This window comes from Myotis lucifugus, unplaced genomic scaffold (assembly GCF_000147115.1).
Source record: "Myotis lucifugus unplaced genomic scaffold, Myoluc2.0 scaffold_88, whole genome shotgun sequence".
In the NCBI taxonomy this organism is placed as follows: domain Eukaryota; kingdom Metazoa; phylum Chordata; class Mammalia; order Chiroptera; family Vespertilionidae; genus Myotis; species Myotis lucifugus.
In genome coordinates, this window is record NW_005871136.1 from 107,273 (window position 1) to 130,800 (window position 23,528).

The 23,528-nt window shown below is 48.5% G+C and overlaps 1 protein-coding gene across 1 annotated transcript in view; it reads left to right on the plus strand.

The window, feature by feature from the left end:
- The window catches only part of CDH3 (cadherin 3), a 43,942-nt gene extending 21,471 nt beyond the window's left edge, over positions 1 to 22,471 (plus strand). Inside the window, exons 3-16 of the mRNA XM_006091145.3 lie at positions 3,433 to 3,515; positions 4,445 to 4,570; positions 4,773 to 4,928; positions 5,021 to 5,165; positions 6,626 to 6,798; positions 7,982 to 8,110; positions 9,138 to 9,323; positions 10,406 to 10,647; positions 11,832 to 11,977; positions 12,740 to 12,964; positions 18,006 to 18,215; positions 18,854 to 18,984; positions 19,487 to 19,633; positions 21,621 to 22,471. Of these exons, the coding sequence (XP_006091207.1) occupies positions 3,433 to 3,515; positions 4,445 to 4,570; positions 4,773 to 4,928; positions 5,021 to 5,165; positions 6,626 to 6,798; positions 7,982 to 8,110; positions 9,138 to 9,323; positions 10,406 to 10,647; positions 11,832 to 11,977; positions 12,740 to 12,964; positions 18,006 to 18,215; positions 18,854 to 18,984; positions 19,487 to 19,633; positions 21,621 to 21,830 (2,309 nt within the window). The 3' untranslated portion in view covers positions 21,831 to 22,471. The remainder of the gene's footprint in view (positions 1 to 3,432; positions 3,516 to 4,444; positions 4,571 to 4,772; positions 4,929 to 5,020; positions 5,166 to 6,625; positions 6,799 to 7,981; positions 8,111 to 9,137; positions 9,324 to 10,405; positions 10,648 to 11,831; positions 11,978 to 12,739; positions 12,965 to 18,005; positions 18,216 to 18,853; positions 18,985 to 19,486; positions 19,634 to 21,620) is intronic.
- The last annotated feature ends 1,057 nt before the right edge of the window (positions 22,472 to 23,528 follow it).

A 23,528-nucleotide genomic window follows, 5' to 3' on the forward strand; every position in this document is an offset into this window, starting at 1 on the left:
AGAGAGAAAGGTAGAGAGAAACACATCAATTGGTTGCCTCCTGCATAGGGCCAGGCCGAGGAGGAGCCTGCAACCAAGGTACAGCACGTGCCGTTCACCAGAATTGAACCTGGGACCCTTTGGTCTGCAGGCCGACATTGTATCTACTGAGCCAAACCGGCTAGGGGCTAACTCTTTTAAAATTTATTTATTTATTTATTTACAGGGGGTGGGGAGGGAGAGAGAGGTTTGTTGTTCTACTTACTTACGCATTAATTGGTTGCTTCTTGAGTAGGGATCAAACCTGCAACCTTGGATGATGCTCTTACCAACTGAGCTACCTGGCCAGGGCTAGATTATTTAACTCTTGCCCTATATTAAAGATGATGCAATCTTTGCCACATGTCATTCCTGGTCCTTTTAGCCCTAAAGCAGAGCAAAAGATAACTCAGAAGATGAGACTACAAAGCTGTGTATTGGAGGTAAAGGGCAGGTTCTCCCTGGGGATCTTGTGCCCCTGAGGCCCTCTGGAGCGGAATCAGGCCTGGTCTCTCTTTCCCTTCCTCCCACTGGCCAGGCATGTCACAACCCATGACTCCTCAGTGGGAATGTCGTCAAGGAGGCAGGGCTGGTTTCTAAGCAATCTTCTCTTTCACGTGGGCGCATTCCAGCCTTCCCACAACGGATCCTGCCTCTGTGTGAGAGAGCTTGTGGGCCCTAGGGAGCTGGCACTGGGCTCTGGGGTGCTGAAGGCAGCTCTGTATGCTTTTAAGTCCCCCTTTACTCCCTTCTATCACTAACCCCTCTCCCCAAATTATGGCCAGTATGTTAGTAACTTCCTTCACCTAGGTTAGTTTTGCCTGTTTTTGAACTTCATGTTAATGGGATCATGCATATGTTCTCTCTTCAATCTGGCTTCTATTAGGGAACCATATGTTTGTAAGATTCATCCAGAATGTCCTTGTAGTTGATTCATTTCATTATGTGAATATACCATGATGTTTCTAGCCATTCTACCTTGATGGACATTTGGGCTGTTTCCAGTTTTTAGCTATTATAAACAGTGCTGCTGTGAACATTTTAATGCATGTCTTTTGGTCAATGTATTTTTGTTGAATCTATATCTCAGAGTGAATTGCTGGGTCTTGGGGAATGTGTATATTTAGCTTCAGTAAATACTGACCAACAGTTTCCCAAAATGACTGTCCCATTTTACACTCTCATGTCAGACTTCCACTTTTCTGTTGAGCTAAAATATGCATAAAAATTGACCATTTAAAAAACCATTTTAAAGTAAACAATTTAGCGATATTAAGTACATTCACAGTGTTGTGCAACCATCACCGTTTTCCATCTCTAGAACTTTTTCATCTTCTGAAACAGAAACTCTATATCCATTAAGCAGTAAATCCCCAGCCCCTGGTGACCTCTGTTCTACTTTCTCTATTAATCTATCCTAAGTACCTCATGTAAGCAGAACCATACAGTATTTGTCCTTTTGTGACTGGCTTATTTTACTTAGCATAATGTTTTCAAGGTTTGTTCATATCGTAGTGTGTATCAGAACTTTATTCCTTTTAAAGGCTGAATAATATTCCATTGTATGTATAAACCACATTTTGTCTATTCATCTCTTGATGGACAGTTGGATTGTTTCTATCTTTTTGCTATTATGAATAATTTTGCTCTGAAAATTTGTATATGAATATCTGTTTGAATTTCCACAATTCTTTTGGGTATGCACCTAGAAGTGAAATTGCTGGATCATGCGGTAATTCTATGTTTACCTTTTGAGGAACCACTATTTCACATTCCCAATGCATGTCGGTTCCAATTTATTTACATCTTGTCAACACTTACTATCTTCCATTTGAGGGGTGGGGGTATTACACATTCGTAAAAATGTGTTGATTTTTAGAGAAAGGGGAAGGGGGGAGAGAGAGAGACAGACAGACAGACAGACAGACAGACATAGATTTTGTTGTTCCACTTATTTATGCATTTATTGGTTGATTCTTCGTATGTGCTCTGACCAGAGATCGAACCGAAACTACAACCTTAGGGAATTGGACGATGCTTGAACCAACTGACCTACCCTGCCTCCTGTCTGTTCCCTACTGGGGATGAGGTCCCAAACTCAGGCATGTGCAAAGGACAACAGCTCTACCAACTAAGCCACCCCGGCCAGGGCCCACGTGGGTTTTTTTTAAAAAATAGCCATCCTAGTGGGTGTGAAGAGGTACCTCATTGTGATTTTGATTTGTTCTTGCCTAATGACTAATGATATTGAGTATCTATCATATGCTTATTGGTCCTTCCTTGTATATTGTCTTTGGAGAAATGTCCTTTCAAGTTTTTTGCCTGCCCCCAAAACAACTTGGGTTGTTTTTGTTGAGTTTTAAGGAGTTCTTTGTATTTTCTGGATATTAATCCTTTGGAATTTGACTTTTTTATATTAAATTCTTTGAATATTTTGTCATGTTCACATTACTTTTGTACTTTACCAAAAAACCTCATCTGTTACCCTTTCTTATACTAAAGAAGGATTTAAAAGAAAAACAGTCACCATCATCATCAACTGAGCCTCAAGGACAATTCTTCAAAAAAGGACAGTTGGAAGGCCTCACCCTGACATTTCCATGGCACAGACTGACCTGGGGTCTGGGCCAGCACAAAGGGAACCACTGGGCCAGAGCCTGGTGCTGATGGGCCCACGTGTGGCCTCTGGCAGGTTCCCTGATTTGGCCACTGGAATAGCGTGTAAGAACATTGGTTGAGAGTTTTATATAGCGTATGCCTTAGGGTCAGGCTGACCTGGCTTCTGAACCTCAGTTTTCTTATCTTTGAAAAGAGGCTAACACCTACCTTGGTGGGGAGATGTAAGGATAAAATAGGCCCAGTCTCTGGCTTTGTGAATGATAGTTATTAACTCACAATGTTACTTAGAGAGTGGCCAAGCAGGAGGGATCCAGAAGGAGTGTGACAAGCTGAGATTGTCTAGAGCAGCAGTCACCAACCAGTGGTCCGAAAGGTTGGCAACCGCTGGTTTAGAGCAAGCTCTGTGAGCGATGATGTAGCAGGATGCATAGCGCATGAAAATCTTCTGCCTCCAGCTGTGACCTTGCCCCCCTCCCCATTCCCTACTTCTCATGAGGCCACTGGGAACTAATGTCACTCAATGTCTGTGATCTTGGTTTTCTGGCCTCGTGAATGAAGAAAGGGGTTTGGCTTACAAACTGACCACAAAGTGGCCCTCCCTTTAGAGACCAAACTTGGAAGCCCCATCTGAAACTCGTATTTGGTCACAATGCTGCTCAGAGGAAGTAAGCTGAGCCTCCTCCTGCAGTAGAACACTCCTTGATCCAATCAGGCGGCTGTTGTCTGCTGTAGTTTCTCTGGGGTAGCTTCCAGAAGCCCCTCCTTCCTAATACTCCCTTTCTCTCTTCTCCCCAGTTTTCATGGGCTGCCCTGGGCAAGAGTCAGCCCTGCTTAGCACTGATCAGGATTTCACTGCACTGAACGACACAACAGTCCAGGTAAAACACTGTGTCCACCCGTGTGTGTATGTGGGGAGTGGGTGAGGTGTTCTTCGTGCATGCCCAGATTGCTGCTGTGCGCCACCTTATCCCTTCAGAGGAGGTGGTGTTAGCCCTCAGGTACCACGGTGTAGTGCTTGCAGCTGCCCAGGAGGGGCGGCAGAGAGCTGCCTTGTGAGTAATGGTCCAATGCTCTTATAACCTTGGATTCTTTCTCTCACCTCTCTTTTCTTTCCCATATCATCTGGGTAAATCCCGAGGGAAGGCAATTCCCACACAGAACTGCCAATCCCATGAGCCCCTGGGAAGATGGACATGAGGCACTTGGTCACACATTGTTTCTTTTAATTTAGTTTTTTGAATAGCTAATATACTAGTATACATGGTTCAAAAATAAAAAATACATATATTTAAAATTATGCAATGAATTACCTCCCCTTTTTTCTCTCCATCTGCCCAATGCCCTCTCCATCCCTTTCCCACAGATAATCACCATTATTAATTTCTTTTGTGTTCCCCAGACTTTATCTATAAATAAGCAAATATGAAGATATGGTCTTATTTTCCTACCTTTTTACACAAAAGATGGAACAGTGCCTGGCATCTGTTAAGCACTATGTGTTTGTTAAATAAAATGCTAAACCGTTCTGTACCTTGTTCTTTGCACTCAACAGTACATATCAAAGGTCTTTGTATGTCAGCACATAGAGAGCTTCCTTACTCCTCATTTTTAGAGCTGCGTTGTACTCCACTAGATGTATGTACTCTAGAATTTTCCATTGGTCCTCTGGACCTTAGATTATTCCAATTTTTCTTTTGCCTTAGACCCATCCAGGTCTGCCTCCTGACCCTTAACTCCTGTAGGTGAGGATGGTGGGTGTGTTCCAGCTGTTTGCATATCTCGGTTAAGGGGTCTTCTCTCCTTACAGGAAAGTAAGGCTCTGAGGACCTCTCCATCCAAACGTATCTTACGAAGACGCAAGAGAGAATGGGTGTTCCCGCCGCTGTCTGTCCCTGAGAATGGCAAGGGTCCCTTCCCTCAGAGGCTGAATCAGGTATGACTGTGCTTCTCCCTGGGCGTCATTGGTGGCTGCAGGGACCCTCACCTAAAGGCCTGAATAGAGGTTTCTTGGTGCTGAGCACTGGGGCCCACCGAGGAAAGCCTCTCTCGTGGCACCAGTTTCTGATAAGGCAGCGCCTCCTCACCCATGAGATATTTGTCACTTGGTCAGCTGCCATTTTTTATTTTGCTTCCAGCTCAAATCTAGCAAGGACAGAGGCACCAAGATTTTCTACAGCATCACAGGGCCTGGGGCAGACAGCCCCCCTGAGGGTGTCTTCACCATAGAGAAGGAAACGGGCTGGTTGTTGTTGAATAAGCCACTGGACCGGGAGAAGATTGCCAAGTATGAGGCAAGTAACCTTTAGCATCCAATGAGAAGCAGGGCCCCGGGGCCTGGTGGGAAGGGTGGCGCCAAGCTGACCCCAGACCTGTGCACCCACAGCTCTTTGGCCACGCTGTGTCAGAGAACGGCGCCTCCGTGGAAGACCCCATGAACATCTCCATCATCGTGACAGACCAGAATGACCACAAGCCCAAGTTCACCCAGGATGTCTTCAAAGGGAGTGTCTTGGAGGGGGCACTGCCCGGTAAGAGGATTGGGGAGGGGATAGCTATCGAGGTCTGTGGCCTTGGGTCGACTTAAGGTACCATCTGGAGATCAGCCCAGACCCTTAAGGCTAGAAGGACCCTCTACCTCTGACTTCATTGGCTGTGCAACAGATCACCTGGGATCTTCTTTAAAATCCAGATGCTCCTACTCCATCCCAAGATCCCTGAGTAAGAGTGATCCTGGACTCGAGCTCTGGAATCTATATATGAAAATGTCCCAGAAGCCTCAGATGATCAGCCAGGTTTAGGAACCACTAGCTTTGGAGCTACAAAGACCAGATTTGAATCTTGATTTCGCCTCTTTACCTGCTGTGACCCTGGGCAAGTTCTTGACCTCTGAGCCTCAGTCCTCACATCTGAAAACGGCAATAATATCAGCCTTAAAGGATTCTGAAGATTAGAGATAATACACCTAACTTATGTAACATGAAGCACCTGCCACGAGGCTCTGCAGTGAATGGCAGCTGCAGAAAAGCAGTAGAGGCTAGGACAGTGATGGCGAACCTATGACACGTGTGGCAGGTTTTGAAAAACCCTAACTTAACTCTGGTGCCGTGTCACATATAGAAATTTTTTGATATTTGCAACCATAGTAAAACAAAGACATATGTTTGACTATGGTTGCAAATATCAAAAAATTTCTATATGTGACACGGCACCAGAGTTAAGTTAGGGTTTTTCAAAATGCTGATCACTGGGCTAGGAGGTCCTGGAGCATGGTTTATGCTGAGTGAACAATAAATTCCCAGGGCTGGAGAACAGGGTGGGGGAGGCCAGCAGCAAACCAGGAAAATAGGTACATAGTAATGCTCTCAAAGACGGGTCCTGCTGGGAAGGGGTCCTCTTCCTTCCTCTCCGAATTGTAGACAATACATACAGAGAAGTATAAATTGGTTAGACTGCCAATAACAGAAATTCTCAAAAGAAACACAGTACCTTAAACAAGATGGAAGCTTCCCACCCCCACCCCTTATATTTAGGAAGCCTACAAGTGGTCAGTTCAGTCTAAAATGGTATTGTCCAGTGTTGGAGACCTAGACTCCTTCTATCTCCTTGCTCTACTATTTTGGCGTGGTTCCCAAGGTTGTCTCATGGTTGCTGCTGGAGCTCCAGCCATTCCATGTGGGACAAGGGGAAGGGTGGGAAGAATAAACCCATACTCGGAAAAACACTTCCCCCAAAGTTGTAAATCCCATTTGTCAGAATTTAGAGTTATGGTCACAGCTAGCTGAGGAAGGGATGGGAAATAGTCTTTGTTCCAGGTAAGCCTGTGCCCAGCCTCAAGTGATTGTGGAGGATTATGTCTCTAAGAAAGAAGGGAGGGAGGAGAAGGGGAGAATGTAAAATGGGCACCAATTAGCGATCTCTGTCACAAAGTGGAATATGGGTCTAAGCCGCTGAGCAGGAAGGGGGCTCACTCGTCCTTTCTCCCCTCCAGGTACATCTGTGATGCAGGTGACAGCCACAGATGAGGACGATGCCATCAACACCTACAATGGGGTGGTTGCTTACTCCATTCACAGCCAAGAGCCAAAGGACCCTCCTAACATGTTCACCATCCACCGGAGCACAGGCACCATCAGCGTCATCTCCAGTGGCCTGGACCGGGAGGTGAGTGGCCCTTAGGAAAAGTGCTGCCTACCCAGGTTTGTCCAGGCCAGGGCCTGACACTCAGAGCAGAAGCCTCTGGCCTTGCTCCCAAAGCCCACGGTGAGCAGTGGGGACCCACGTCAGCTGGCAGTGGTTGCTGCTCCGTTCCTATGCTGGCGTCCCCCAGCTCATTGGGCCAATGGCATGCCGCCAAACCATCTTGTTGAGGCTGAGGAGGCAGCTATAAAATGCAGACATTTGATATTTTCTGTAGGTTTTCTCATTTCCTCTCGGAACGGCTCACTTAACATGCACATGGCCCAGATTTGTCCCCCGTGGACCACAAAGTAGAATTAGCTCCTTGGATACTGGAGTTGCCTCCTGTTTCCTAATTAATTCCTTTGACCACATCCCTGCTCAAAGCTCTCATTCTGCATCTGCCCAGGGTCAGGGGGCAGTGTCCAGGCTTCAGCCCCCGACAGGCCCAGGGATGCTGTTTGTATGGACAGTTTCCCTCCCCTTCCACCCTTTGCTTCTGTTCTTTCGGGAGGTGGGTTGAGGAGTCAAGAGAACACTGTGAGAGGGAGAAACATTCTGCCGCCCTCCGCATTCTCCCAAGGCTGCACTTGCCGGGGATCTTGTCCCAGCATTAAGAAGGGTTCGGGAATCTGGAGAAGGGGCTGTGCGTAGATGACATAGGAGTCCAGAGACTAATAAAGAGTCCGGAAACAAGATATAATTTTGAAAGGCACTGGGGTCAGAGGAGCTTAGCTAAAGGAGCTAAGTTCTAAGATCTTAAGTCTAAGGTCTTAGGTTCTCTCCGTCCCCAGGACCCCATGCTTTTTATTAACACAACTTGTCCTGAGGCAAGGCAGGGATATACACTTCAAAGGGTCAGGGTTTGGTACAGAGTCCATTGTCAGAATGGGGGAATTAGCCTACGGCTGTACAGGTGTTTGGCCAGCAGGAGGCAATAACATGTAGATTAAGATGCCCTTTAACTGATTGGCAGCCACAGTCAGTTTCCTATTCAGGTTTGGGGAAATGCCTTTAGCCATTTCCAACAGGTGACTACACGTGTGACTCAACCCTGTTGAGTCCTCAAGTCTCATCAACCTTTTGATGAAACTCTTGAAATTATGACATGCTGGAATTGGTCCCTGGCATGCACTCTCAGTGGCCTCCACTCTCCTCTCCTCCCCAGAAAGTCCCTGAGTACACACTGACCGTCCAGGCTACCGACCTGGACGGGGAAGGCTCCACCACCACGGCAGTGGCCATCGTGGCAGTCCTCGACGCCAATGACAACGCTCCCGTGTTTGATCCCCAAAAGGTAACGCCTCTTCCTTCCTTCCCTCTTCCCGCATCAGCAATGAAGGACAAGGGGTTTCCTTTCTAATGAAACTCCAGAACCAGCTTATGTTGCTTCAATTCGAGCCCCACCACCTACGAGCAGTGTGACCTCAGGCAAACTCCCTAACCCAGCGGTTCTCAACCTCTGGGTCACGAACAATGAAAATACATCCTGCCTATCAGATATTTACATTACAATTCATAACAGTAGCAAAATTACGGTTATGAAGTAGCAACGAAAATAATTTTATGATTGGGGGTCACCACAGCATGAACTGTATTAAAGAGTCGCGGCATTAGGAAGGCTGAGAACGACCTCTCTGTGCTGCATTTCCTCATCTGAGAAACGGGGATCATGATAACACCTGCTGCATTGTTCTGAGTTTTAAATGAAATCATCTGTGTAACACAACCCCTGGTGTATAAGTCCGTATGAAAATCTTCGATGATAAAAAAACTTCTGACTTACCCGCCCACACAGTGAATGCTTGTACATTCCAGTGACAGAACTCGGGCCCAGTTGAGACGATACCTAACTCCCTTCTGTCTTGAGGCAGCTTTGGCTGCAGAGCATTACGTAAGGCTGATTAAAGTTTGTTCCAAGCAGTTGACTTCCTAGTCGTCGTCATCTGTTCTAGAACTTCCAAAAAAGATCCCGGTCCCTGCCCCAGAGCACTTACGCCTTCCTGATCTCAACTACATAGGTGGTCACACTGGAGGGGGTTGGGCACCCAGACCGGTGAGGTTCCTGGAGTATCAGGCCCCTGGGTATAGGGAAAGCAGGCCCGAGATGGCTGTGGTCTGTCCCAGCAGCTGGGAGGCCGGCGCTCGGGGCATGCTGCCTCTCTCTGTGCCCCGAAACCCTGGTGACTGAGGCGGGTGGTCCCAGAAAGGCCAAGAGGCATGAGGCGCCCTAGAGCTGGATGGAGGATTCGCAGCGGGAGAAGAATGGAACAGTCTCTCTCAGTGTTGGTCTCTGCTCTGACTACTGTGCTTCCCACTGACAGTATGAGGCCCATGTGCCCGAGAACGCGGTGGGCCGTGAGGTACAGAGGCTGACCGTGACTGATCTGGACGCCCCCAACTCACCGGCATGGCGTGCCACCTACCGCATCTTGGAAGGTGACAGTGGGGACCATTTTACCATCACTACCCACCCCGAGAGCAACCAGGGTATCCTGACAACCAAGAAGGTGAGTCCGTTTGGGCTTTAGACGAGGGCCACACCTGGGACAGTCAGGTCTGCAGCCTCCAGGACAAGGAGGCAGGTAACCCCTGCCTGGGGACATGTGCCTTGGACCATTCGTTCATCAGAGTGCACACCGGGCCAGTGGCCTCCAACACTTCCCCATCCCTTTCCTGTGGCGGAATTCCTTCCTTCATACTAAATCTTAACCAAGGACCCAAATCGCATCGAAGCAGGTCAGTGGAGCCCCTCCACTCAGTTCCCAGTGTCCGTTGGCTGGCCTCAGTCAGTCCACACACAGAGGGTCTCTGTCTTATTGGAATTCTTGCTAATTTTGTACTTAATCCATATCTAGGTGATTGGAAGGTATTCTGAATTACTTAGTAGTTAGGTATCTTAACTTCTACGTAAATAAAATTGATACTTCAGGAAGATGGGACTGATCTTTCTTTGATTTCTTTTGTATCTCTGTAGAATCATTCTAATGTAGTGACTACTGGCTCATTCAGGCGGCTCACAACACAGGTGGTATTAATGTTTTTCCCCAGAACAGCAAATAAACAACTCTTGGGAAAGGCCTGAACAAATCAAATTACAATTCCCCCTCAGAAGTTCCATTCCTAGAAAATTCAGTCTATATTAAAACCACACCAAAAAGGGTTTTTTACGTAAAACATGTTCTAGATTGCAATTGTAAACAGATTTTTCACACCCGTGAATACACAAATGTCCAGCGGAATGTTGTCTAGTCACATGGATATGGGGTAGTTCTTTGTGTCCCTGCCTCAGCCTGTAAATGCCAGTGGTACCCCCAGGCGTTATGACAGAGAGAAATGCCTTCACAAGTGTCTACAGTGCCTACTAGCGGGCGGCACCACCCCATTGGGAACCAGTTTTGGGGCTCACCAGTCTGGTTGCCTTTGGGGCGGTGGGGTGGTCTGAGAGGCCCCTCTAGATGCCACTCAGGAAATGCAGGTGGCTTTATGGGTAGGGAAGGGGCAGCATGGTGGGCCCTTCCTTCTGACATCCCATCTCTGCATGGGGCCTCCTCATAAAATGGCAGCTCAGATCCTCCTCCTTTCCTCTCAGGGCTTGGATTTTGAGGCCAAAAACCAGCACACGCTGTACATTGAAGTGACCAACGAGGCTCCCTTTGCAGTGAAGCTCCCGACCTCCACGGCCACTGTAGTGGTCCACGTGGAGGATGTGAATGAGGCCCCCGTGTTCGTCCCGCCCTCCAATGTCGTTGAGGTCCAGGAGAACATCTCTGCTGGGGAGCCTGTCTGCACCTACACCGCGCAGGACCCGGACAGGGGGAGCCAGAGGGTCAGGTATGCAGGGGCTGGGCTCGGATGCCTCCAGATACACTGGAACAATGCACTGGGCGTTGTTCATTATGGCCAGTGTTTGTTCTCATCGCCGTAAAGGTTGTGAAATATTTTGCCCGACAGGCGTGGCTCAGTGGTTGAGCATCATCCTATGAACCAGGAGGTCATGGTTCTATTCCTGGTCGGGGCCCATGCCCGGGTTGTGGGCTTGATCCCCAGTGTGGGGCGTACAGGAGGCAGCCAATCAATGATTCTCTCTCATCATTGATGTTTTTCTCTCTCCCTCTCCCTTCCTCTCTGAAATCAATTAAAAAATATATTTTAAAAAATGTGAAATATTTTGAACCTTCTGGACAGTTGTTTATTACAGCCAGTATTCTTATTACTGTAAAGATTGTGAAATATTTTGAACCTTCTGGACGGTTGTTTATTACGGCCAGTATTCTTATTACTGTAAAGATTGTGAAATATTTTGAACCTTCTGGACGGTTGTTTCTTATGGCCAGTATTCTTATTACTGTAAAGATTGTGAAATATTTTGAACCTTTTGGACAGTTATTTATTATGGCCAGTACTTGTTGTCATTGCCCTAAAGATTGTTAAGTATTTTGAACCTTCTGGATGGTTGTTTATCATGGCCAGTGTTTGTTCTTATTGCCATAAAGATTGTGAAGTATTTTGAACATTTCCCCTGGCTCCCCTTCACACCTTCCCAAGGCTAAAGACTCTGGGCAGGAGCCGAACCGGTTTGGCTCAGTGGATAGAGCGTCGGCCTGCGGACTGAAGGGTCCCAGGTTCGATTCTGGTCAAGGGCATGTACCTTGGTTGCGGGCACATCCCCACTGGGGGGCGTGTAGGAGGCAGCTGATAGATCTCTCTCATCGATGTTTCTAACTCTCTATCCCTCTCCCTTCTCTGTAAAAAATCAATAAAATATATTTTTTTTAAAAAAAGACTCTGGGCAGGGGTTTAGGGGGCAGGTGTTCCTGCTCCTTCTCACATATTCGTGCTGGCCCCCCACCTGCTGCTCAGGCTCCTATTTAGGGGTAAGATGCTCTCCACGTGATCCTGCTCAGGAGCCCTGCGTCCCAGGATACTGTCCACTAGTTGGCATGAGGAAGCTTTGAATAATGACGCCAGAATTCTCAGTATTCTGTGTGTGACTCTTCTCCACTTTTCCACTCCAGCTACCACATCCTGAGAGACCCAGCAGGGTGGCTGGCGATGGACCCGGACAGTGGGCAGGTCACTGCCGCGGGAGTCCTGGACCGCGAGGATGAGCGGTTTGTGAGGAACAACATCTATGAAGTCATGGTCTTGGCCACGGACGATGGTGAGAGCTTCCTCCCAGCCCCTCCTCATGGGCACTTTTGGTTCCCAGGTCACGTAACACAGCATGTCCCCTCCATAGGGGGAGTAGGGGTGTGTGTGTGTGTAGGGGGGTGTTAGCAATCCAATCTGGAGGGTTCGAAGGGGTCCTTCAGAGGAGTGTTTTAAAGACTGGTCCTTGGGTGGCTGGCTGTGGTTCTGATTTCCTAAAACCTGAGTTAGGAGATATTTTGGAGCCTAAGTTTGTGGTTCACTAAGCCCTGAATTAGCCTGTCCATGTCTCCTGGATTAATTGAAAGGGGTTGCCTGGAAGTGCCATGCTTGATCAGTGATGTCACACTATGGCAGGGTGGGGGTTGTGATGTGATTGTCATCTCTGTTTGACACATAGTGAGTGAATGGAGGCCTGGAGGCAGGTGAGAGGTCTGTGAAGGGAAGCTGCATTAGCCCAGAGGTGGCCAGTAGTGCTTTGTGACAGAATGCTAGTGGCTGTCTGAATGAAGTGGCTGCAATTCTATGCTCTGGTCAGTTAGTAATATCTGCTGTGGACACACAAACGAGAATGCTGGCTCATTGCCGTGTATCTGCCATCACTGGTTTGATCTATAGTGAAGCTAGTGTATGGAGGGTCTTCAGAGGCTACAGCCAGGCAGTAACAGGACCCTCCCTGAGGCCGACTGGGTAGGTCATAGGGGAGCTTAGCATTGATTCATCAACCCAATCAAGGGCAGATGTTGAGAAGGATCATACGTGTCATTATGCACAGGGAGCCCTCCCGCCACTGGCACGGGGACCCTCCTGCTAACACTGGTGGACGTCAACGACCACGGCCCTGTCCCCGAGCCCCGTCAGATCACCATCTGCAACCAAAGCCCTGTGCCCCAGGTGCTGAACATCACGGACAAGGACCTGTCCCCACACACCTCCCCTTTCAAGGCCCAGCTCACACAGGACTCGGACATCTACTGGACGGCAAAGGTCAATGAGAAAGGTAATGAGTGATGGTGGCAGGCGGGTGCCAGCTCTGCTGGGTGGGTTTGCCTCACACCAAGACCCTGCACACATGCCCGCTGAGCATCTTGTGGGCCACAGAGGTCATGGTCTCGAGAACATCAATCCAAGGCTAATGATTTACCTATCGGGAGCCTGTGGAATTCCATAAGAGCCTTAACACGTTAATCGCCCACTGACTGACACTATACCGATGACTGACACTATACCAAGGGTCCTCAAATTACGGCCCGCAGGCCACATGCAAGTATAAATATTGTATTTGTTCCCGTTTTGTTTTTTTACTTCAAAATAAGATATGTGCAGTGTGCATAGGAATTTGTTCATAGTTTTTTTTTAAACTATAGTCCGGCCCTCCAACGGTCTGAGGGACAGTGAACTGGCCCCCTGTTTAAAAAGTTTGAGGACCCCTGCTCTACACTTTCCATGCAGAAGACAAAACAGGCTGGGCGCTTAACGTGTTAAATACCATTCTAGCCCAACTGCCGCCCTGTGTAAATGGAAAAATAAGCCCAGAGAGAGGGGGTGTGACTATGTCACGTGAGTCAGGGTCCCAATGCCATGATAACAGCTAAAGTGCACTGAGCGTGCTAAACACCACTTCAGATGCTTTACGTAGATTAGATTTTTAAATCCTCACAACAATCCTGTAAAGAAGGTACTATTACCACATACACACGTGTGCACACCCATTTTACAGATGAGGAGACCAAGGCTTACAGACCAAGGCTTACCTTGCTTGAGGCTCTATGGCTAGAAATTGATGGCACCAGGGTTTGAATCCAGGCAGTCTGATTTACCCTAATACTCTGCTGCCTCCCGTTTATTGAACCTTGGTGATATGCAGGATGCTTTTTCTTTTTTCCTTATTTAACCGTTTGAGTCCCAAGCAGCGAGATCGCGCTGCTGAGATTTTATGTCGAGAAAACATACGATTCGTTATTGAAAAAACGCTGTCGAAGAATCCCAAACAGCGCAACCGCACTTTCTCTAAATGAGTACAAAAAGACCCAAACAGCGTGATAGCGCTTGTTTTATTTTATGTCGAGAAATACCAAGCAGGACTCAAACGGTTAATATTTCTACCACCTCTGTGGTCAGTATTTTTTCTCCCTATTTACAGATGAGAGTGAGACTCAGAGAGGCTAAATAGCATGCCCATGGGCACAGAGTGAGTGAGCAATAAAGATTGAAGCCAGAGCCCCTGGCCCCCAACCCTGCTCCCACCTGCCTCTGTCCTTTCTCTTTCTGATACCCCTGTTGCTTCTCAGCCTTCAGTAGTATTTTATTTGCCACAGGCCTAGAGAGGGGCTTTACTAGTATTAAATGGGTGATGACCCCGGGTGCATGAGAGGCAGATCCAGTAAGTGCCAGTAGGTCCCTGGAGAAGCATTGGATCACTTTCCTTTTTTTTTTTTAAGGTTGCAGTATTTTTTAAAATATGTTTTTATTTACTTATTTTTTTAGGAAGAGAAAAAAGGAAATGGGGAGAGAGAGAGAGAGACATCAATGTGAGAGAGAAACATTGATCGTTTGCCTCCCGTATGCACCCTGATCAGGGATTAAACCGAAACCTGGGTATGTACCCTGACCCGGAATCAAACCGGCAACTTTTTGGTGTATGAAACAACACTCAACCAATTGAGCACCCTGGCCAGGGTCTGCATCACTCTCCTTTAAAATCTTCTCTTCTTGCCTGGCCAGCATGGCTCAGCGATTGAGCATCGACCTAAGAACCAGGAGGTCACGGTCTGATTCCCAGTCGGGGCACATGCCCAGGTTGTGGGCTCAATCCCCAGTCTTGTGGGGTATGTAGGGGCAGCTGGTCAATGATTCTTTCTCATCGTTGTTGTTTCTGTCTCTCTCTCCCTCTCCCCTCCTCTCTGAAATCAAGAAAAAAAGTATATTTTAAAAAACGTTCTCCTCTTCCTCTTGGGGCCAAGATCCCCCAGGAGAGACATCGGTCCTCCAGTATCTGGGAACTAGTACAATCAGGCTCTGCCTTCTGCTGCAGTGAAACCAGATGCCCAGTGTCCATTACTGCTGCTAATCCCAGTGCAGAACGGACTTCCCACCTGCTTCAGACACCCGCATTGGCTCATTTTTGTGATTCCTGTGATTTGGGTATCTATCTAGCACCTTTCCTTTGGGGACCCCAAATTGGTCTCCTATCACCCCCTTGTGGCCTAGAAGACATTTTTCCCTCCCTGACCATGTTGTTCAGAGAGAGGGGACTCTGGAGCCACCAGGCCTTGGTCCCAGACCTGGCTCCTTCATTTACTAGCTTTGTGATCGTGGGCAAGTTGCCGAGCCTCACTGTTCCTCGATTCCCCTGTCTATAAAATGGTGCCAGTAACTGAACCTGCTTCTCCAGTTACGATGGAGGGTGAGTAAGTGACCACGTGGAAAGGTTGTGTCTGGCACGTCAGTGCTCAGTAGATGCCCATGGCCCTTTTCACCACCGAGACTTCCCAACAGATCAGCTCCGGCTCTGTCAGGTGTGAGCATTATGGCCAAAGCCCCATGGTACCAGCACCTGATAACAGTACTGATACCTGGTTCTTGGTTTTAATTTAGTTTTTTGACCCGATCTTGTCCCCGTCGTCAGGGGAATTAATTCAAACTTGACCCAGTGTGACCTCAAGCTGGTTACTTGATCTCCCTAAGCTTCAGTTCCTGCATTTGTAAAAGGGGGATAGCAAGTACCTGCCTCCAAGCTATGGTGAAGATTAGGATAGGATTTGGTACATAGTACGTGTCAATTTAATCACCACGGCCACCAGCACCAACTGAGAAATCGGCCCTCCGGTGTCTGGGAACAGCATGGTGATAGAGGTGTTTGTGAAATACCCCACATTGGCCTCTCTACATGCAGACCAGACGTTCAGCCTGCAGAACTCGCCCTGCCGGTGGCATGGGGTGAATGCTCCCTTCTGGCCTTTTCACTAAGAGGGGCCCAGTGAGTGTACAGAGGCTTTGAACTGAAAATGGCTCGAGGTCAGTGCTGGCATAGGCCAGCACCCCTGAGGGCAGGTGAGCTGGAAATGTGGGGCTGTTTCTTATTGTCCCAGTGATTGGGAAATACTGTGGCCTTGAGTGGTGAGGATCTGCCATGCTTGGGGAAGTCCTGCATGATGAAAAATAGTCCCATCCGAGCTTAAGTAGCTCTCTGCCTGAGAACTTTGGCTCTAAACGGAAGGTCTTTTTTCAGAGATGCCCCTGACTGTATTTCTCACCTGCAAACATAGCCCCTCTCCCCACTCTAGGATTGCCCCACCGTCTCCCCAGAATAATGCCCCCTGTGCAGGCTGCACCGAGCTCAGCTTCTGCCTGTGGTTAGCCTGCCACCCACCTTGGGCTTTTGAAGGCCGGTTAGCTCAGTGCCCATTGCAGCCTTATTTCCAGCAACCCTGACTTGTGTGCAGTCATAACACAGGTTAGCGTCCTCTCTGACCTGCTTAACAACATGTTATGTCACCAAGTCGTGTGCATTTGAATTTATTAATAATTGATGCTCACAATGTCAGTGCTTGGGATATTGAAATGCTATCATGCAGTTGAGGTGTAAACATTGTATTTACTATTTGCAAGAGCAAAATGCTGCAGTAGTGAATGGTAGTGAACTTTCAAATAGGAAAACAGTGGCCAGTTAACAGGACTATTAAAATATTAGGTTAGCCCTGGCCAGGTGGCTCAGTTGGTTGGAGCACCATTGCGTACACCAGTGGTTCTCAACCTTCTGGCCCTTTAAATACAGTTCCTCATGTTGTGACCCAACCATAAAATTATTTTCGTTGCTACTTCATAACTGTAATGTTGCTACTGTTATGAATTGTAATGTAAATACCTGATATGCAGGATGGTCTTAGGCAACTCCTGTGAAAGGGTCGTTCAACCGCCAAAGGGGTCGCGACCCACAGGTTGAGAACCGCTGCCGTACACCAAAAGGTTATGGGTTTAATTCCAAGTCAGGGCGCATACCTAGGTTGTATGTTCAGTCCCCGATCGAGGTGCATACAGAGGCAACCAGTCAATGTTTTTCACGTCGATGTTTCTCTCTTTTTTCCTCTCTCCCTAAAAGTTAATTTTAAAAATATCCTCAGGTGATGATGAAAGAAAGAAAGCATGAGGTTAGCTATCTCCTAGGACAGTGATGGTGAACCTATGACACGTGTGCCAGAGGTGACACGCGAACTCATTTTTTTGGTTGATTTTTCTTTGTTAAATGGCATTTAAATATATAAAATAAATATCAAAAATGTAAGTCTTTGTTTTACTATGGTTGCAAATATCAAAAAATTTCTATATGTGACACGGCACCAGAGTTGTTAGGGTTTTTCAAAATGCTGACACGCCGAGCTCAAAAGGTTCGCCATCACTGTCCTAGGAAGAACGGTGTTGTTTTTGAGGCAAAGAACAGTCTACAGCGGTCGCCAACCTTTCGGACCTCACGGACCACCTCGGACCACCGGTTGGTGACCGCTGGTCTAGCAGCTGATGGTGCTAAGAAATTACTGGCTCCACATGACAAGACTTTTAAGAAACATCATATTTTAAAAATACTGTGATTATTGTGTGTGTTTTTTAATGTAAGTTTTTTTTTTTCTGCCCCAATAATCCTTACCAGGATGGTGAATTTGGCTTCGGCCATATATAAAAAAAAAATTTTAAGATATTTTATTGATTTTCAGAGAGAGAGAGAGAAACTTCCATATGAGAGTGAACATCCGAAATATTGACTGGCTGCCTCCTGCACACCCCCCATGGGAGATGGAGCCCACAACCCAGGCATGTGCCTTGACCAGGAACTGAACCAGCAACCTTTTGGTACACGGGATGACACCCAGCTGAGCTCTGCTGGCCAGGGCCAAATACCAGTTTTTAACACTTGATCAAAGTGTGCTTTGGGGATACTTTCCTTTGTCACCCAGGTATAGAGGCTGTTGCCTCAAACCTCCATTGTGATACGCTCTGTTCCATTTATGGTTTCCCGAGGTGAATAAATTATCTGTCCACTCCAGGAGACACAGTGGCCTTGTCGCTTAAGAAGTTCCTAAAGCAAGACACATACGATGTGCACCTTTCTCTGTCTGACCGCGGCAACAAGCAACAGCTGGCAGTGATCAAGGCCACCGTGTGCGACTGCCACGGCCACGTGGAGACCTGCCCCGAACGCTGGAAGGGGGGCTTCCTCCTGCTCCCCATCCTGGGGGCCGTCCTGGCTCTGCTGTGTGAGTACCGGTGCCCTTCCCCCTCTAAGGATGGGGTAGTTAGAAAACCTGATTCTACACTGAACTTCTGGGACCAAGGGCCACCAGCATTGCCCATCTCTTCCTTAAACTCCGAATTCCAGGAGTGTCATTCAGTCAGTAGAAAAGCAACATCAGCTAGGAGAGTCCCATCCCTACAAAGGAGAATTCCCCTAAGACCAGTACCGTTAATAAGGGAAGACTGACAATAAATGATGCAGAATTGTAGACGGGGATGAAGTCACAGTGCTGCCAGGAGGAGGTGACATTGAGCTGAGACATGAAGGGTGAGAGCCGTGCATGTGCATAGAGAGTGTTCCAGGCAAGGGAAAAGCCCGGAGCTTTTCTGAAGTGGGGACAGGCTGGGTATATTTAAGGAACTCCCAGGAGGCCACTGTGACTAGACCTGGGTGGGGAGAGGGAGGGATGGGAACAGGCCAGGGCCAGATCCTGTACACCTTGATGAGTTACAGGTGTTCCTAGGTGCAAGGGAGTGATTGAAGTGTGTTATGCTCTGGCTACTGAGTGGAGGGATCTAAAACTAGGTGGGGCTCTGAGAGTCTGGGGGTCCTGTGTGGTTGTGGGGGGCGGTGAATGTTCACACTTCCCCACCCTTTCAGTCCTCCTGGTACTGCTCCTCTTGCTGGTGAGAAAGAAGCAGAAGGTCAAGGAACCCCTTCTGCTCCCAGAAGACGACACCCGTGACAACGTCTTCTACTATGGCGAAGAGGGGGGTGGCGAGGAGGACCAGGTAGGGCATTGGTGGACCTGGGGTGTGGGGCCACTGGCAGGGGTGGTCAAGTCAGCCAACTAACCATGTTACTTAGCTACATTGACCAGACCCTGGCCTGACATTTATAACATCTCGGGCCATACAAAATTATCAACTTAAAAATTAGCCTGCTCTATTTGGTCAGACATTTAATTAACTCACCCCTAATGCCTTGGCAGGGCCAGACCAAATGAGTGGGCGTTCCCCACCCCTGCCCTAAAGCGTTAATCTTCGTGCAGGATCCACCACCAGCTCTCCTCTTCTGAGAGGATATCTGGTCCATTGCTATAGTCTCTTTGGCCCCAAATAAGGTGACCTTCAGCCTGGATGTGGAGACTAGGGCTTTCAGAAATCACAGACGTTTCTGTCTTCTCAGACGTTTCTGTCTTCTTAGACCTACCCATGAACCAGAACATCCAACTGGGAGCGGAGTGGGGTGAGATGTAGATGGTGGGGGAGCGGATGCTCTCCCTTCTCAAAGGACTATGACATCACCCAACTCCACCGGGGTCTGGAGGCCCGGCCCAAGGTGGTTCTCCGCAACGATGTGGCGCCAGCCTTTATCCCCACGCCCATGTACCGTCAGCGGCCAGCCAACCCCGATGAAATCGGCAACTTCATCACCGAGGTGAGGCATGGGGGCCAGCCTAGGGCAGCCCGGTACTCAGGCTCCAGTGGCACAGGGGAAAGAGTATGGGCCAGAGTCTTGGCTCTTGGTTCAAATCCTGACTTCACCACCAACCAGTCGTGTGACCTCTGGCACCTTTGAGTAACGTCTGTGCTTCTGTTTCCTGCTTTATGAAACCCTAGCTTGCAGAGTGGTAAAGAATGGATTAGGAATCATTTACTCATTTATTCAACAAATACAGGGTGGGGCAGAAGTGGGTGTACGGTTTTGAGTACACAAAACAGTTTATTCGTATTTATTAGTTATTGTATTATTTTCCATATGACCAACTGTAAACCTACTTTTGCCCCACCCTGTATAGTGGTTGTTAGGAAAAAACTGGAGCCAGAGAACCTGGGTTTGGATTTCTAAAGGTGCCAGGTGGTTCTGGTGTGGAGTCGGGTTGGGACCTGTGTTACAGGTCGCTTTAAGGATTGGATGCATAAGCACCTGGAACAGGGCTAGCATGGTGGCTCCCAAGCTGCCCTCCCATTGCAATCTCCTGGGGACGTCAAAAACTGATGCCTTGGACTCACCCCACCCCCCTATACCCAAGATTGTGATTTAATTGCCCTGGATCATACCTGGGCGTTGGAATGTTTTAAAGACTCCCAGGTAATTTAAGTTTGGGAACCACTGACCAGCACCTCCCATGGGTTAGGTCAGTGGTCGGCAAACTCCAGGTGGCGAGCCATATGCGGCTCCGTGGCCCCTTGAGTATGGCTCTTCCACAAAATACCACGTGTGGGCGTGCATGTACAGTGCGATTGAAACTTCGTGGCCCATACGCAGAAGTCGGTATTTTGTGGAAGAGCCACACTCAAGGGGCCAAAGAGCCGCATGTGGCTCGTGAGCCGCAGTTTGCCGACCACTGCGTTAGGTAATGCTAGCGATTGTTGCTAGTAGCTGAGTGCCTCCAGTGTTCTTAACTCTAGTCACACATTTGAAGAATCTTGAAAAATATCAATGCCAGGGACACGGGCATCTGTTTTTATGGGCTCTGATATTTTTGGCTCCCAGGGTTGTAAGAACCACTGAACTAGGTACATAGGAGGTAGATGATATGAGCCTGGTACCTCAGTAACAATCAGTAAATGGAGGTTTTTAATAGGAAGGGTGGATGGATGGATGGGTGGGTGGGTGCATGGATTGGGGAGTGCAAGGATGTAGCAGGGGGCAAAGGGCTCAGGGGCAGTCAGGGTACCTCACCCTGGCTTTTGACCCCTTCTGGCTCAGTCTTCTCTTCTGCATAAAAGGCAGCTACACTTTTTGCTTTCTGGAAGTAGCCTGAGCATATTTGAGAGTGCCGTGCTAAAACAACAGCATCTAGGGAAAGTACCTGGAGTGGTGGGTTTGAGAAGACACCTTGGAGCTAAATACCTGCAGCTTTTTCCTTAAGTGAAGTCAGTTTCTAGAATGTCTCTGTGTATTGGACAGTTTGCAAATAGTGTCTCATTTAACCCCTGTGGCAACTCTGTAGGGTAGGAATCCCATCATTACCCTCGTTTTACAAATAAGGAAATAGTGTTCCGCTATTATGCCAGGTACTATTCAGTAAGCACTTTACATACATCCATTTATTCCTCTAAAACTATATGAAGTCTCCCCATCTCAGAGATGAGAAAAAAGCAGCACAGAGAGGTTAAAGGACTTGCCCTACGTCACATGATAGCGTGTGAAGTCTGAGTTCTGGCTTAAGCCCTCTGAGGTCAGAGTCCCGGCCCTTCACCGTGCTGGCCTGTCGCGCCGAGCACTTGCTGTATGCCGGGCCCCGTGCTGAGCTCATTGCGTGATTTCATGTCAACCATCCAAACCTCAAGGGAGGGGAGAAGTGGCTTCACAAGTGAGGAAACGCAGGCTCAGCCCAGAGAACCAACTTGCCTGCGTCCTCGCAGCTGCCAAGTGTGGGATCCCGCGGCTCTTAACCACCTGCTCTCTGTCGCTACAGAACCTGAAGGCGGCCAACACGGACCCCACAGCCCCGCCCTATGACTCCCTGTTGGTGTTCGACTACGAGGGCTGCGGCTCTGAGGCCCCCTCGCTGAGCTCCCTCACCTCCTCGGCCTCTGACCAGGACCAAGACTATGACTATCTGAACGAGTGGGGCAGCCGCTTCAAGAAGCTGGCGGACATGTACGGGGCTGGCCAGGATGACTAGGCCTCCGGGCCGGCAGGGCCCAGGGCTGAACGTCAGGCTCAGCTGCATCTGCAAAGGGGCTCAGTCCCCCCTCAGCCCAGGACTCTGAGCTGTTGAGAAGTGGCCTTAGCAACTTGGAGGGAAGAGGCCTCGAGTCTGACAGCAGATGGGTTGGTTCTCAGCCCTTCAAACATGGGCCATTGGACTTCAGCACTGAAACCTCGCAGCCTTGGGCTGGGTGCCTCGGAGGCTGAATTTTCGGGAGTCTCTTCCCTGCCATGAAATGCTCAGCCCTGTGTCCTGACGCCCCAAGATACTGTTCTCTCTGGAATGGACCTTTCCCCTTAGGAAGAGGCCACTTTTAACAGCCCAGATTTTTTTTTTTTTAATGCTATTTTCAAAAAGTTAGAGGCGGGTCCTCAGCGGTCCCCTGGAGCCTTCAGAGCCCAGCCCAGAGCTGCTGGGCTCTCGGCCTCACACATTTCTCTTTGATCTCCAGGCCCGAGGCCTCCTAATCTGAACGGATTGCTGCGTTTTTTATACTGAGCGTGTCTAGGTTGTCCTTTATTTTTATTTTCCCCATGGAGTGCTGTAGACGAAGGGTGATGACAATCGGGTAAATGTACTAGAACTTTTTTATTAAAGGAACTTTCCCAGAGGTGTCAGGGGAGTGAACTCCTTTTTTAAGTGGTTTTATTGATTCACATTCACATACCATACCATTCACCCACTTAAGTGTAAAATTCAATGGTTTTTAGACTTTTCAGAGTTGTGGGAGGGAAGTGAGCGCTCTTAAATCCCCCACCCCCCAACCCACGGCTTCACCACAGCTTCCCCCACTTGGTAGAGGAAACTCAGGATCTCTTTACAGGCTCAGGTGGGGACGAAGCTGCTCTCCTCCCTGTGGATTCAGTCTCCCGTCTGTGTGAGAGCCAGTTAACCTCCTGACCCGTGAGCTGAGCCCCACCAGGGCTGCCCGGGACATCATTTCTTATGGGGCGTATGTATCGCGTGATTTCCTCTGCCACGGGCTGTGTTGAGAGACGGGTTGGGGGCATGGGGAGCCGGGGTCTGGCTTGCTACTTCCTAGCATCACTTAACCTCTACCTGCCTCAGAGGTTTCATGCATAAAACGAGGTGGTCCTGTGGAGGGTAAGTGAATTCATGTGTGGCACAAGGTGCTATTTGTGTTCATTGGTAACGGCTACCAGTTAGTCCCTTATTAGGCCCGGACAGCACTTAGCTTCAATGATTTCCTTTAAACCCATCCTTGCAATCACCCTCTGAGGGGATTTCCCTCCTTTGGAGAAGAGCCTTATTGTATTTCTTTTAAATGACGCCTGATCATCATCAAAATCAAGCCAGACAGAAAGAGAGCTCAACTCTGCATATCAATGAAATCGCACACTCCCGACAGCACCCAGCCACGGATGCAGGGATAGGGCCGAAGAGGCAGCAGGCAGAGAACCATGCACGTGGGCCTTTGTTCAAGAAAAATGTCCATGTTTTCTTTGCAATGAACCGACAGGATAGAATCTGAAGTGAAGCTGAAAAGATGGCTGACGTTGAAATAAATGTTTCCTTCCCACAAGAGTGACCCTCTGGAAAGCAGGTCCTCAAAGTGCAGTCCCTGGGCCACCAGCAGCCGTGTCACCTGCAGAATCAAACTGCAGGCAGGACCCTGGCGGCTGCTTTAACAAGCCTTCCAGGTGGTTCTGA